This window comes from Labrus mixtus, chromosome 15 (genome assembly GCF_963584025.1).
Source record: "Labrus mixtus chromosome 15, fLabMix1.1, whole genome shotgun sequence".
In the NCBI taxonomy this organism is placed as follows: domain Eukaryota; kingdom Metazoa; phylum Chordata; class Actinopteri; order Labriformes; family Labridae; genus Labrus; species Labrus mixtus.
This window is the reverse complement of record NC_083626.1, coordinates 18508296-18523103: the sequence shown is the minus strand read 5'-3', so window position 1 is coordinate 18523103 and position 14808 is coordinate 18508296. Positions and strand designations below refer to the sequence as shown.

The 14808-nt window shown below is 40.9% G+C and overlaps 2 protein-coding genes across 3 annotated transcripts; one reads left to right on the top strand and one right to left on the bottom strand.

Annotated features, from left to right (window-relative positions):
- Positions 1 to 1206: 1206 nt before the first annotated feature.
- On the top strand, positions 1207 to 7388 carry si:ch73-233m11.2 (NACHT, LRR and PYD domains-containing protein 12). Of its 2 annotated transcripts, XR_009675910.1 has the most exons (9): positions 1207 to 3164; positions 3433 to 3594; positions 3695 to 3868; positions 3974 to 4147; positions 4318 to 4491; positions 4593 to 4766; positions 4867 to 5034; positions 5160 to 5338; positions 5470 to 7388. XR_009675910.1 is itself a non-coding variant. In XM_061057067.1 (8 exons), exons 1-8 carry the CDS (start codon positions 1576 to 1578, stop codon positions 5227 to 5229), a joined length of 2685 nt encoding a protein of 894 aa, XP_060913050.1. In that variant the 5' UTR covers positions 1207 to 1575; the 3' UTR covers positions 5230 to 7388. The 2 variants fall into 2 exon arrangements, 1 of the variants encoding a protein (XP_060913050.1); XM_061057067.1 differs by having other exon boundaries at positions 5160 to 7388.
- Positions 7389 to 7393: 5 nt separating this feature from the next.
- On the bottom strand, positions 7394 to 13532 carry LOC132989424 (ceramide synthase 5-like). The gene is made up of 10 exons (XM_061057068.1): positions 13157 to 13532; positions 11782 to 11884; positions 11442 to 11572; positions 10635 to 10692; positions 10461 to 10511; positions 10254 to 10346; positions 9613 to 9741; positions 9087 to 9193; positions 8767 to 8923; positions 7394 to 8057 (listed from the first exon to the last, which is right to left on the bottom strand). The coding sequence occupies exons 1-10, from the start codon at positions 13330 to 13332 to the stop codon at positions 7923 to 7925; spliced, it is 1140 nt and encodes a 379-aa protein (XP_060913051.1). The 5' UTR covers positions 13333 to 13532; the 3' UTR covers positions 7394 to 7922.
- Positions 13533 to 14808: the final 1276 nt, after the last annotated feature.

Sequence of the window (14808 nt, the reverse complement as noted above, 5' to 3'; positions counted from 1 at the left end):
GGGGCTTGAAGGTGAGGGAGTCATCAAGCAAGACACCAAGGTATTTGTACATATGAACCACCTCTATGACATTTCCCTCAAGAGTGGACACTGTGGGGACAGTTTGAGGTACTTTCTTAGTGTTAGTCCTGTTTGAGAACTGTTTAAGTCCTGTTTAAGTAGTAGTTTAAATACATTTAGTTGTTTTTTAGTCTTTACAGTTACATACAAAGTATTCTGCACAAACTGTGGAAAAAGTTGCGGGTGTACAGGGGCTTGTCCAGGCTTTTAATTTTAAGATTTATTTATGGGGGGACAATTGCGTGCCTTTATTTGATAGGACAGTATGAGTAGGAAATAGGTTAGAGAATGGGGAATTACATGAAATGTGCCACAGGTCATACTAGAAGCCGGGCTGCCCGCTTGAAGGACTTACTACTAACAAAGTATATAGACGTTAAAGACCTGTGTAAATATTTTTCTAAAAGTAACACAACAGAATGGAAACATAAATCTTGTAAGCTTGATTCTTTAAGGGCTCAAAAAGAAGATGTTTGACAAAAGTAACAAAGAACTTTTTTGTTGGCATCATTGGTTGATATGATGCCAAACGATGATAATACATATACTATTGTTTTCAAATAAGTGTATTTCTGCAAGTTAGACAGTGTCTGTGGACACGAACCTGCAGGTAATTACTTGAAGCATCACTTGGTGCAGCTTGTACAAGCTACATAAATTGTTATTACCGGTGCTTATCTATAAAAATACACAATCATTTATTTTATTGTTATTTTTCACCAACATAATCCGGGTCGGCAATTTAGCTTAAAGTGACAAATAATGAAATTAATTGGAGTTTAGTAAAAAGTTCAGTAGGCTAAATGTTTTTAGTGTAGTAAAATAATAAAGTGGCATAAAACGGTCATTATCGTTCTTGTATAAAAGTAGGCTTAACAACTTTTTTATTCGAGTGTTTGTCCGTTTGACTATCAGTCCTTCTAGCATGCTTCTTCTGCCCAGTACTTTATGTGGAAACCATAGATTAAAAAATAAAACAAGCTAGAATGAACAGTACTCAAACGGACTCTTATGTTATTGACTTCCGGTTCTGTCGCCTGTAAGGCAGAGTCGAGGGCTTAAAAACAAGAATCACAGTTCTGTCGCCTGTAAGGCAGAGTCGAGGGCTTAAAAACAAGAATCACATCGCTTCCTTCCTTATGTAAATGATTTCTCGCGAGTCGTGTTGAATTGGTAGGTTTCAACTACGACAGCGTTCCTAAAGGGCGTAAACCCTAACGTTAAAACAGGAATATTTATACACGTACGTGTTTGTTTCTATCTGTTTTCCATCAACACTTCGTTAAATGTAACTTTAACTTTTTCTTCCGTGTTTTGAAAAAGGACAGTGGTCATTGTACTGTTACTTTAAGGTGGGCAAGCAGGTAGGGTGGAATGCTTTCAAGTTGAGAGGTAGACTACAGTTTATCACACTGTAATTTATTTGTAGAAATGAATAGCGTGTCCTCTGTAGTCTCTTTATTGCATTATATTTGATGTTTTTTTTGTTTTTTTTTCACAACAGCTTTTTACACCATGGACAAAGACACTGTGCTGACTCACATCCTGAAGCCAAAGGGCACGTCGACACTCCTTGGTGGGGAACTGCCTCTAAATGTGATAAACAACAATAGGTACATACCCCTGCTGACTTCTGAAGCTCAGGCAGCAGAAAGAAATGTGGAAGGAAACTTGCCCTCCCTCAGTAATGCCATCCTGACTGCTCTGTCAGGTAAGGTCAAAACCGTGTCACTGGTTGGTCCTGAAGGATCAGGTAAAACCACAGCTCTGCAGAAGCTTGTACTGGACTGGGCACAAGGACAACACCTTCAAAATTTCACTGCCGTTTTTCACTTCCAGTTCAGGGAGTTAAATAACATGAATTGGCCACTTTCCTTGGAGACGGTATTGTTGCACCATCATGGTCTCATCGAGCATGATTCATTACCCTTAGTCCTGCAAAATCCAGAGGATGTGTTGTTTGTTTTCGATGATCTGGATGATTTTAAACAGAGCCTGGACCCCACAACCCAAACACTCTGCTCTAACCCTTCTCAGGCAGTGTCACTGTCCTGCTTAGTGGCCAGCTTGCTTCATGGGTCACTGCTGAAAGGAGCTGCCTTTGTGGTCGCCACCAGGACAACTGGATTCCTAAGGTTTCTTGGTGGTACTCAGGTAGAAGTATTGGGGTTTCTAAAGCCACAAAGAGAGGCCTACTTTCAAGGATTCTTTACTGACCCAGGTGTTGCCAACAAAGCACTTCAGCACATGGAAAGGACTCTAGGCGTTTATGATATCTCTGCCACCCCAAGATTTTGTTGGACAGTTTGTTCTACCTACAAATCCCTGATGGATGCTGCAGCAAAACTTCCTGAAACAATATCTCAGCTGTATGTAGACATCCTGGTCCACCTGATTCAGATGCTGTCTCTGAGCCAGAACTGTAATAAAGAACTAGTGTTGGCCCTTGGCAGGATGGCATCTCACTGCTCTGTCGATCAACATTTGAGCTGTAACAAAGAGGAAATGGATGCCTTTGGTTTTCAGCAGCTTCTCAACTCAGTTGGGGTTTTCTTACAAGTAGATGGAGAGCGTTCAAGTAGACCGGTCTTCTCCTTCCGCTCTCAAATGATGCAGGAGTTCCTCTTGGCCTTGTCTTTCTTTTTTGACAAGTCAATGCCTAAGAGTGCGGAAAGTGTGTTAGAAAAACACAAAGGTGCCAACTTTCTAGATATGTTCTTGTCAGCGCTCTCAGAGCCGACTCAGTGTAGACCTCTGGAGACCCTGATCGGCAGATTTGACCCAGATCAGATCATGGATTTCAAGAGTTGGTTCAAAAGCAGCTCAGCGATGACCCTGAAGGGATGCTATAGAGACAAGCACCAGCGCTGCTTCCATCTGCTGCATCAGGCTCAAAGTGACAGTTTGGTGAAAGAGATTGTCACAGACTCAGCACGTCTAGGTATCAGCTACGGAGACCTGAGCCTCCAGGACTGTGTGGCTCTGAATTATGTCGTTACGTGCCTCGGTGAGATGAAGCAGTTGAATCTGTATCTCACGAGAAATTTGACCGAGGAGAAAGCAGAGAGGTTGGCTCCAGCTATGAGCTTGTCTCATAATATAAAGTAAGTCATGCCAAAAATTCAAGTGTAGAAATATTTCCGTTCATGAAGAGTTGTTGCAATACCAATACCCGTTTTGTAAATGTCAGTGATAAAGCCTCAAATTTATTGGGTATCAACAAGTTCGACAATATCAGCAATGTGCTGCCATTGGCCAATTCTCAAGCCTATGAACATTGGTGTCACAAAGTAAAATATGGTATAAGAGCACCTCTTTTTCATGTGTTCAATATGCAGATCAAATGTACGATCTATGTATTATGTCCAACAGCCTGTCAGACTGCTCCTTGAGTACTGGAGCTGTCCCTCATCTGGCTTCAGCTCTCAGCAGAGGGCTCACCACGGATCTGAATCTCTCTAACAGCCACTTGGGAGATGAAAAGTTAAAAGTCCTCAGCGCTGGTCTCAGAGACTCCAAGCTGCACAATTTAAAGTAAGATTATTTAAAGGCTTACTTTTGTTTACAGACAATTCTCCACGGCAAAACTCACTCACCCAAGTTCTTAATTTCCCCCCCCTTTTGATTGACTTAGTATTCAAGTATGCAGCCTGACAGAGGCGAGCTGTGAAGATGTGGTTTCGGTCCTGACTTCAGGCACCTCTCAGCTGTGTGTGTTGAACCTCCGATGGAATGCGATCGGGGATCAGGGCTTAATGAAACTGTGCAAAGCCCTGCAGAGTCCTCACTGCAAACTACAGCAGCTCGTGTAAGTACAATTTCTTTTACGGTCTTTTTTTTTGACAGAGCTGTCTATGTTTATACATCAGTTTGCTTTTCATATGAAGAATGAACTTGTTTTGTTTGTTTAAAGCCTACAAGCAAACAAGCTAACTGTTACATCCATGGAAGCTTTGTCTGCGGCTTTGTGTTCTGGCCAATCAGAGATGAGGAAGGTGGACCTGACAAACAACACAATTGGCGACGCTGGAGTTGAGGCCTTGTGCAAATCCCTGCAACATCCACTCTGTAAACTGCAGAGCCTCAAGTAAGTGTGCAACCAAAGATTTAGTTAATATGTTTTCATTTAGAAGGTTTCTGAAAACACCAAATTTGAATCATCGCCTTAGGAAAAAAAATCCTGAACGGGAGTGATGAATCAAACATTCACATCCACTTTACTGCCATCTGTGACCTTTTCTTTTTCTCAAATTGTAGTTTCTTTGATAGTCAGTTAACTGGTGCGTGCTGCTCTCATTTAATGGAGGCCTTGATGTCAGAGAACTGTTCTCTGACAGAGCTGGAGCTGGCTGTGAATGATTTGGGCCAGGAGGGGGCACTGTTGCTCTGCAAAGCCCTCAGCAAACCTGGATGTCCAATAGAAACACTCGGGTAGAGTCACATGTTTTAACAGTCCGCCAAAGTACCACCTTTAACAAATATTTGTTGATATTCAGACTACTTCATCTGTGCTTGTTTTGTTGCCCCTACAGTTTGAAACGATGTGAGTTAACAGAGTTGGTCTTCAAAGACCTGGGCTCCGTGCTGACAAGTGGAACATCTAAACTCAAGTCTCTGGTTGTGGGTATTAATAAAGTAGGAGACCGAGGGGTTAAACATCTTTTGGATGCAGTTGCACATCCAAACTGTCTGTTGGAGGAACTTGAGTGAGTTGACCAAAAAAACATAATTTTCTTGTATATTTTTTCCACCACAACCTTGAAGTGTCCACTCAATTCAACTCTGGTTTCCTCTCTTTTTTGGAAGTGTTGAAATGACAGATCTTACTGATGCCTGTGTGGAGGACGTGTGTGCTGCCATACGAGCCAGTAAGACTTTGAAGAGCTTGGAACTAAGAAACAACTCACTGACTGACGCATCTGTCCCAGCCCTAGTTCAGGTCATGCAGGACAGCCCCAACATGCTGGAGATGTGGTAAGCCTGGTTCCCTTCACTCAGTGACAAACTATAGCGAGCCAGTGCTCTTTACATAGTTTAATAAGCACAAGAAGAAAAAACAGTTCAACCATCAATCTAACTGCTGCTTTTGTCTTTTTCAGCCTGAAGTACAACGACTTCAGTGAAGACGTTTTTGATATGTTGGAAGAGTGTAATAGAATAAGATACTGAAGAAACCTGACGATGACAAAGCGACACTTGACCTGACAAACTGTCCTTACAGCTAAAACGAGAAGAACATAGATGATTTTTCTGTTGGTCAAAAATGGATTAGAGATTGGTGAAAAACTAAATTTTCAAGCAAAATTGGCTCTGATTGTAGCTTTGTAGATTTGATTAAAAACCAATATGATAAATCCACCTTAAAAAAAAAGTAAAGATTTGTTGTAGGGATTTCTGTGCCTTGTGTAGAGACCAGACAGTGGATAGAGCTGAAATCAGGGAATGACGTGCAGGAATGGAGCCAGAAATTGGATTCGAACACGAGCCGTCCGCTTGGAGGACTACAGCCTCCGTACATGGGGCGTACACACTAACCATACCTGCACCCAGTAAAATCCACCTTTAGAGAATTGTGATTGTAGTTGTTTATTCTGACTATTTTCCTGCGATTTAAGTAAGAAGGCGATCTTTATAAAAAAATCCCTGATCAGTTGCAGACTTGATATTGCAAATTGAAATGCTTACATTTTAATAACCAAACAAATATTATTCTGTTTGCAGTTGATAATGAATGGATGAAAACCTTTCTTGCCCCTGGGGGAATTTGTCTTGCACTGAGAGCCTTAAACACCATACAAACAAACATTTACAGGACAGCACACATGATTAAAAAAAAACAAATTAGGATGGATTTAGGAAGTATCTCCAATTAGAATCTGATAGAAAAAAATCTAATACTTAATCCTTGTCAAAAAACAACAATTGAATGTTAGACCTTGTATTGTTTAAGACTGTAGGGAATCTCGGTGTCGTCGTGGAAGCCCTGAGTTCCAAACGTCTGTTGTATGCATTCAGCTGCATCTACAAAACGTGAACTTCTCATGCAGTATGTGTACGAGTGAGACATAGTGCTTCAATAAAACATTGTACCTTGAACTTATGACCCTCTTACCCGCTACATATGTCTTAGTTCATGGTAAACGAGTTGAATATTCCTTATAAAAATGGTTGCCTTAGAGATCCAAAAGCCAACATATGAGACGTGCTTATCAACCTGAGGAGCTCTGCTGTTCTCACTTTGAATAGTAGTTTTATTTAATTGTGGATTCTAACATGCAGTATTGTATAACCAACAGTAAAATTACATATTCATGCTTTGTTAATTATTTTCATAGTTGTTTCCCTATACTTTAATTCTATGTCTTTATACTACATTTTGACAAAATGCACTAGCTTCCTTTGTTTTACTTTGTTATTTCTGTGCCTTCACCACAGGCTCAGTAGATGTGTTTTTTTTTTTACCACTGTGCAATGGATTGTGGGTCAGGGTAGCCAAAAAAAGCATACTGGCTTGTACACGGCAAAATGTGACCTAATTAAGTAGGACATCCTGGTATTTTAGGCAAACATATACCAGAACATACTAAATCTGCTCTGACATAAAAGTATGGACATGAAATGCAGCCTTAAATTACAAAAGACACTTCAACAAGATTAATAAGAAAACTCTGTCAACTACTGTTTTTTTAATAATGCAAGGGTAAAATAACTCAAGTCTCAGAATGACTAGGAGAAACTTTTTTTGTCTTTTTTTGAAGACTTAGTTATTTTAATAGTTTACAGCTTATCAGACCGGCTGCAGTTTTTTCAGAACACAGCTGATTTCATGAAATTAAAATGAACACATCACCAGCCCTAGCATCAGCGTTGCACTGATTATTTAGTTTTGTTCTAATTTTATTAAATGTGAGGGGTCGTGATACATTTCCTGAATGATGCTCTGTCGTGTGAGCCATTCAGCTCTCCTGAGATCATCTGCAGCAGGTTTGCTCGGTGTGCCCAGAGTTGGAACCAAACATGAAGGGGCAGTTTTTTCGTTTGTTTTTTTAAACTTCAGGAACACTTAAGGTCAGACCATACCTGTTCTCTTTTAAATCAAGTCCATCATTTTTTAAGTTAAATGGGATACATGTTTATACCTTTTGCACTATGTCAACCTTGTAAGCGAGCTTGTTTATCTCTTTCCCTGTCTGATTTGTTTTTTGCATATGCATGCCTCGTTTGCTTATGCGTGGTGTATGTAAAGCACTTTGAGTTGCCTTTTCTGTGTTAAATGTTTACAAAAGAACCCTTGCACTTCCATAATAAAGTAAAGATATCACACTTTCGTCACTGCAATTGATACAATAATGTTTTATTAAGAAATCTTTGGCATTTCAAGACATTTTTGTAGTATATTCTGAAAGGCAGATGCAGTGATTTGTTTTACAGCTTTAGAATATATTACCAGTTTCACTAATAAAATCTATTTACATGTACAAAATTACTCATGACAGAAACACATTTGCAGCTATTTAAATTTGGAATGCACACACACAAATACATACACACGCACACACACACACACACACACACACACACACAGCGAGGTGCAGACAGGGTGCACACATTCTTCTGTCTACTCCTGTAAGCAATAAGCAGGTGTAAACGTCACACAGTGTAAACCTGACTCAGTAAGACAAAGCTAAGTCTGTATTCAACACATGGAGTGTGTCTGTATTGAAGTTACCTCTTCGTTTGAACAACTCAGGAAATCTTTTTCAAGTGACAAGAAAAGTTTCATATCTTTTCATGAGGTGAGTCACACAGGCACTCTGGAAATGAATAAAGCCACGCTTGGAGAGAATATCTGCCCATGGGACTCAGTGGTCATGAGTGTCTCCATTAAGGTTACCAGTGTGATTGCCGTCCTTTGGCTTTAGGGTCTGGTTGGGAGTTTTGCCTTTCGTCTCCTCGTCTGAGCTGCTCTCAATGTCACTTCTGTCATCTTTGGAAACCTGTTTTGTGAATCGCAGAGGGAAATGTTGACTATCAACTGGAATAATAACGAGGATAAGAGTCTAAAAGACATTCTAATATGCTCACGATGACCATGCTAACATCTGTGAGAAGGTTATGCTTACAGATGTTATCATAGTCATTTAATTTAGGGTCTCAAGCATTACAAAATTTAACCCAAGGGGAACATCAATGTCTGTACCAAATAAAACTGAAACCTGTCCAATATGTGTGAAGTCATATCAACCCAAACCCCAAATTGAAACCTGCTGATTATGCTGGAGGGAACGTCAGTGGGAGCCTTCATCTAATAACAACAAATATCTGTGTTCAGAATCTTAAGAGGGACAAGGATGTTATTCTGTGAAGTGACAATTTTGACCTATGGGACCGGGTGGTGTAAGATGATAGTCAGGAGATCAATCAAGTTCAGCTCTATCCCCGGGGGAGCATGTTGATGGTAACACATCTAAGAGTTGTCAAAGCATTTCACGAAACCAAAAAAAAAAAAAAAAGGAAAGTTCACGGTAGCTCTAGAGTAAATGTAAAAGGATCCCAAAAGTCAAGTTGAGGGCCATCCTCTGGTGACTATACATTTCATGGCAACCCATTTAAAAGCTGTCGAGATATTCAGAGTGCGGAACATGAAACTATTTCGCTGACGAGGCTAAAAATTGTGCCAAACTAACAACATACGGTCAAACTCACCTTTCCCTTGAATATGGCTTTGATGGCAATACGAGCGACGAGGTAGAACCAGATTATATGAAGAACCTGCAGCACCAACAGCAGGCCATTGAGCAGCCACCAGGCTTGGTACGGCCCGACGATCTCCCAACTCTCAATCAGAACACTGTATACGACCCTGAAAGAGATACAGACCACACTCGACTGTTAACGCTCCTCTCGGTTTAGAATTTTTCTCACTTTTTGTCAAGAAACTAACAAAGTTAAAAGAGGTTTGAAGACATGCATCAGAAAGAGTATGTCAATAGGGTACAAAAAAAATGAGCCCTGTTAAGTCTCACCAGAATGGGTAGATGACAAGCCGGGTGAAGAAAAAGCTTATGCTGAACACCACAAACAGGCCATCACATAGCCTCTGGTACTTGGCGTAGTTGGCCAGCTTTGCAGCCTTTGGAAATAAAAAAAAAAGGAATTCAATCATTCACAGCGACAAAATATCCTTCCTTCATTTCTATTGTAATTTCCAGACGTCACATTTTTCCACAGAATGCACGCTACTAAATTGAGCTCACACACCAACTTTTATTAGCCTATACTTGTACCAGTATATGTCAATGTATTTTTGTCACAGCAATGCTAATTAGAGACACATGCTTTTTTCTGTCAAACAGGTAGTATGTGTCAGTGACATCCCTTGAATGAGCTGCTTATGAGAACTGTGTGTTCTGTCAGACAGGTTATACAAGTAGCTTAAAGCACAGCACTAAATAGTCCACGCTAGTATGCTCCCAGCTGTGTCCGCCTACATTTTGTACAACTATCAGCATGAACAACGGTGCTGTTAAAACTCTTCGTCAAGATCGTTACCTCGAGAAAGATGTCAGATGCATCGTGCACACACATGACCAAAGTGCCAACTCTTAGCATGTTGTTGGTGTAGGAGAATGTGATGAGCATGATGGTTGCCAGGTGGTGCACAAGCATGATGAAGAAATCCTGTCATCAGTGAAATGAAGAGAGATGACAGAAAGAGAGAGAGAGAGAGACATGTGGTTAAGGGGGGTTAAATGAGTTAATTAAACATTAAGTATGTAAAAACACCTGCGACAAATGGAACCACTGAGATGAAGCAGAAAAATCCTCATCGCTAACCTCTGTGCATTCATTCAGACTGTCAGCTACAACACCAACTGAAAGGCTTGTATGAATACCTGCATGACAAGAAGCTATTCATGAGGCTCACTGTAAATGCACGGAATGCCAATGTGAAGTGGCAGTTAATTGTCTAACCTGTTTTGCTCGAATGTAAAGCAATAATTAATTCAGACGGTACACATAATGGTGAGAGAGTTGAGCTTATACACACGCCTTCCGAAAAAGGTACAAAAAAAATGGATATGACATGATATGAATACAAAAAAGCAGGCAAAGCTGTCACACTACAGGGTAAGAAGTGTTCAGGAGGGCCATTGAGAGACAGCACAAAAGTCTAGCTGTTGTTGACTCACCTTACGCTTAATATCTATGAATTGGGAAAACATCAGAGACCAGTAGAAGGCCAGCTCAGCTACATAGTAGTTGTACTGTCCGGGGCTCATATTCTTTGGGAGGGAATCAAGCAAAAAAAACATCTTTAACAAACATGAAGCTGCACTTGTAGTATGGTGCTGAACAGACAAGTCATAATATAGACAGCTTATTGTGATTATACCAACCTGAAATGGATAGTTGTACCAACACTGTCGGGTATCCCACATCCAGGGAGACTAACAGAAACAGATACAACGTGCCTGATTAGACTGACCGTTTCAATATGCAACACTTAATGCAAGCAGTACTGCAAAAAAAAAGAAAAAAAGAAAAGCATATTGTATGCCAAGTCAACTCACCACCCATAAATGGCGAATGGCATAGATGAAAATCCCCAGGTAAAATGTAAACCGCCACCTGGGGAAAAAGACAAAAGCAGAATGAGGGAAACTGAAAAAAAAATGTGTTTACTGTTTGAAAAACAAGATTAAGAGTCTACAGTGTTACGCTAACACTATGTTCAGGCTGTTCCTGGGCACAGCAGTGATTTTAGCTGTACGCTGTCAGTATGATAGCAGAATTAGTGAAACAGAAAAACGTGTTCTTTTCTTGAAAACAACATTCAGTGGCCATGATGATGTTAACCACCTTTCAGAGGCTATAGTAACGCTAACCGGCTTACAGGCTCTGGCTTTCTGTCGATCCTGTTGTTTTATTGATACTTGTGACAAAATCAGTTTCGTTGCTCCGCCTGTGTTGAGCTGTGCTTAAGTGATAGCGAAAGCTAAAAAAAAATAATTGAACACAAAAAAAGCAACTGGACTAAAGTGGCCAAACACAATTCGCTCACATGATGATGCTAACTTTTGTCTTACTCGTTAATTTAACTGCTAGCATTTGTTAAAAGATTTACACATGCTAGCAGAAACATCACACTCAAAACCACAAAACTTCACCTCATTATGGAATTTAAGGAACAACTCAGTTGTTAGTGCTAAAGGTTTATCCTTTAAGTGTCACGAATGTATGTTCAGAATATCTTGTCCAATAGGTGTTGAGAGAGTTTTGTTGACTAGCAAACAAACATGTAAAATGTACTGCAGTGCAGATACATCTCCGCTCATCACACAGTGCTGTCCCACAAAGCAGTTTTCGTAGGAACCTACATGCTCTCACAGAACTTTTTCTGCGCACTGGGCCGGTCTTGGTTCCGACGAACACGAAACCATCTCTGTATTTTCCGCACATCCCAGTCCAGCTGCTTGGAGAGACCATCCAGTTGACTCGTGTCGGGACACTGCAAAGAGGACCAAAAAGAAGTCACTTGGTTTTCATCGTCTCTACTTGTAAGAAACAGAAATACTTGTAGGTGTGACACACCACATTAAGTATTGACTACATGTATCATTATGCCTGTGGCGGTGTAGTCCAGTGCAGAAACAGCTGTAATCCAGCATACAGGGGAACATTTACTGGACTTTGAGCACAAACATAGTCTTTATGTACCGTTTTGGATCGAAACACCTTCTCCAGGACATCGTTGGATTGAGCTCGCCGAGGCACTCCCGCCTGAATCTGAAGTATGTGGGCACAGGGTTTGGCCACTAGCCTGTATCCACACAGACAGAGGCAGCAAAAAAAAAAAAAAAAGAGAGAGAGAGAGAGGGCAGGGAGGGGACACAGAGATGGTGTTGTATTAATAAAGACATTCAGAAAAAATAGAGACACAAGATGGAGAAGTTAAGCACTTTGCACAGGCTGAAGGAGCACATTAACCATTAGCTTAATTGGCCTCGCTGAAATGAACTGTGTAGCTTCAGCAGTTTTTTCCCCCCACACAGCTATGTGTGACATGTATGTGTGTAAGGGATACAATAGAGCCTATAGGGGAGACACAGAAGGAATCCTGGGGAATGTAGCACCTATTCCAAACACAGCGTGATGACCTGTCATGTGACAGGGTGGGAGTATGAGAAAATTAGGAGGGATTCCACACACACACACACTCACAACAAAAAAAAACCTGATGTGGGTCACAAGATCATCTGGTTGAGTTGATCAGTATTCAGGCTCAGACTTGTAACAATGTATTAGGTCTCAATCTTACAAAATAAACCCACTTATATCTGGTGTAGTTTTCCCAACATTAGAAAAGACTGAATGATTAGGAGTACAGATTGGACTTTGGTCGGCCCTCTCATTGGTGATTTGACTCTGAAAAGGAGGAACCGCAAGGAAAGTCAGGGCCTTTGACAAAGCTACACTTTTCTGAGTCCACAAAAGTCTCAGTCTCCAGTGACAGGTAAGACATTTAGATGCCAGTTCTGTCAAACAACTGCAGGACACATTCTCTTGACAGCAAACTACCATTACCTTGCAAGGTAAACTGGTGTCTCGAGCTGGTCGGAGTTACATTTCACCACAAAGGAATGCAGAAAACAACAACAGTGACAAAACCTTCACATCGATAAAGACATTCGTGTTAACTGTCTGAAGCTGAGGCAGCCCCATCCATGTATTAATCAAAAAAAAAAAAAAAGGGATAGGCCTATGCCTGATCAAACCAAGGAAGTTGCTTCAATAGATTTACATGATTTCATTAAAACTTACTTTGTTACTGTGATAATGCAGAAAATGTGGCTACAGAAAGCAAGCTCTCTCTAGTTTACAGATATTTTATTGTGATCAACAACAAAAAAAAAAAAAAATGAGTCATGCTTTAGGATTGTAGGCTATTGTTGCACACCTATTTATGTAGCTTTGCTTGTTTTTTCCTCCCCTCTGTGCCGCGCACGGCAGAAACTCCAAAACTGTGCGCTCACATGGATCACGCAGGATGAGGAAACTGGTGAAGTTAACAACGCGCGAGGATCTATTTTACCTTTCAAAAAGCAGCCTTAATAGAAACACTCCAATGGCCAGAGGCAAGGCGATGAGCATGTGTCTGAGTCGTGGATACTCCACACCAGGTGGTGGATTCTCCAGGTCCGCCCATGAGACATTTTCGGGAAGCCAAAACCTCTCACTCCAAAGCCAGTCTGAGATAGAGGAAGTCATCGGGGTGCTGGGTAACACAAAATCAGGAGCAGCAGAGTACCGCAGCTACGAAGGTAGACCGGGAAACTTACTTTTCGCACATCTGGTTGTGGCTTAACTCACCGATACCCGACTGCAGTGAAGTTGCCACCTCCTCCCTGGCTACACTAACTTGCTGAGTATCACTCCTGGTTAACGGGTTAGACTAAAACTGCACAGACCGCTAGGTTGACACGTAATGCCGAAAGACAACGCCCACCAGCACACTGTTGATTGGGCAACTTTCAATGAAGTTTTCCGCATCAAGAATGAACTTGCTGCTTCGTCACAGCCCGTCAGACTACCTCTCCTCCTCCTCCTCCTGCTGCTGCTGCACTTTTGTTGTCGAGAAAGTGGAGAATTTGGGGTGTTTGTGGCTCAGCTTGGATTTGGGTTCAACAAGCACATGTCTAATGGAAGCTCTGTTTTCACTGCAGAACTGTTTGCAATTATCAGGGCAGGAGATACATTCAAACAAAGTGATGTTTTTGTTCTGATTCAGCATCTGTGCGTGTGGCTTTAAGAGGAAGTCAATCAAAAAGCTCGCCCTGAACTCATTAACTAACTGATTTTAGCTGTCTCGCTCAGAGTTGGGACTGGATGACAGATATTGTGAAGTCAGGTTTTGCTGGGTTCCTGGGCAAGCAGATCCCAAAGGCAACCCTTGAGAAAAGAGAAGTAGTTGTGAAAGTATGCCCGGGAAGAGTGTTAAAAATGAATGGCAGGGTTTATTATGGGAAAAGGAGACCAAAGGGAGGCCCTGTTTTTTTTTTGTTTTTTTCATCCTCAGATTAAAGAAAGTCAGTTATTCTGCCCTACAAAGGCAAAAGCCCTTAAGTCGCCAGAGTGTAGAACTGAGAAAAATGACTTTAAAGTCTTTTTGTTGTCCAGCCAAATGATTTGCGGGCAGAATATTGGAAATGTGGCAATTCTTCGTCTTTTTAATCAGGTTATTAATGTACATAAAAATCTTGAGCTTAAACATGACCTTTGACCCTTATTTGGAAGTTAAGGTACTCTGCCGTTGCATTGCCTGTACAATAATAAGGGGTCATGCCAAGGCAAAAAGCATTATCTTCCATTTGATAGCTCCCTTGGTTGCTGATCACTATATTAAATCAGTATATGATAATAATGATAACATATACATGAAATCTAGTGATCATGGCACAATTAAGTGCTTGATGACAGATATTAAAACAAAGGCATAACGCCTTAACTCCACTGCAGTGAAACAGTAACTTCACTTTGATCCGCAGCAAAACAAAGGCAGAAGACCTTAACTCAGTTTGAGGCAAAGACCCTGATGAGTGAAGTTACTGGACTCTGTCTTGGTTTCTCCAGGGCTTTTGGAAGTTAAGGCAAATACAACCTACTATTTTCTCAAAAGAACAACAACACAATTGACTCAAGATATTTGTTCACATGATAAAGCACATCTGTAATGTTCCAAAAATG

Excerpts from the sequence above, each read along its gene's own strand:
- si:ch73-233m11.2 (XM_061057067.1), top strand. The coding sequence starts at position 1,576 with ATGGACAAAGACACTGTGCTGACTCACATCCTGAAGCCAAAGGGCACG. Across the intron at positions 3,869-3,973 it reads TGCAAACTACAGCAGCTCGT|CCTACAAGCAAACAAGCTAA; the intron begins GTAAGTACAATT and ends GTTTGTTTAAAG. Across the intron at positions 5,035-5,159 it reads CCCAACATGCTGGAGATGTG|CCTGAAGTACAACGACTTCA; the intron begins GTAAGCCTGGTT and ends TGTCTTTTTCAG.
- LOC132989424 (XM_061057068.1), bottom strand. The coding sequence starts at position 13,332 with ATGACTTCCTCTATCTCAGACTGGCTTTGGAGTGAGAGGTTTTGGCTT. Across the intron at positions 10,512-10,634 it reads CCATTCGCCATTTATGGGTG|TCTCCCTGGATGTGGGATAC; the intron begins GTGAGTTGACTT and ends TGTTTCTGTTAG. Across the intron at positions 8,058-8,766 it reads AAGCCATATTCAAGGGAAAG|GTTTCCAAAGATGACAGAAG; the intron begins GTGAGTTTGACC and ends TTCACAAAACAG.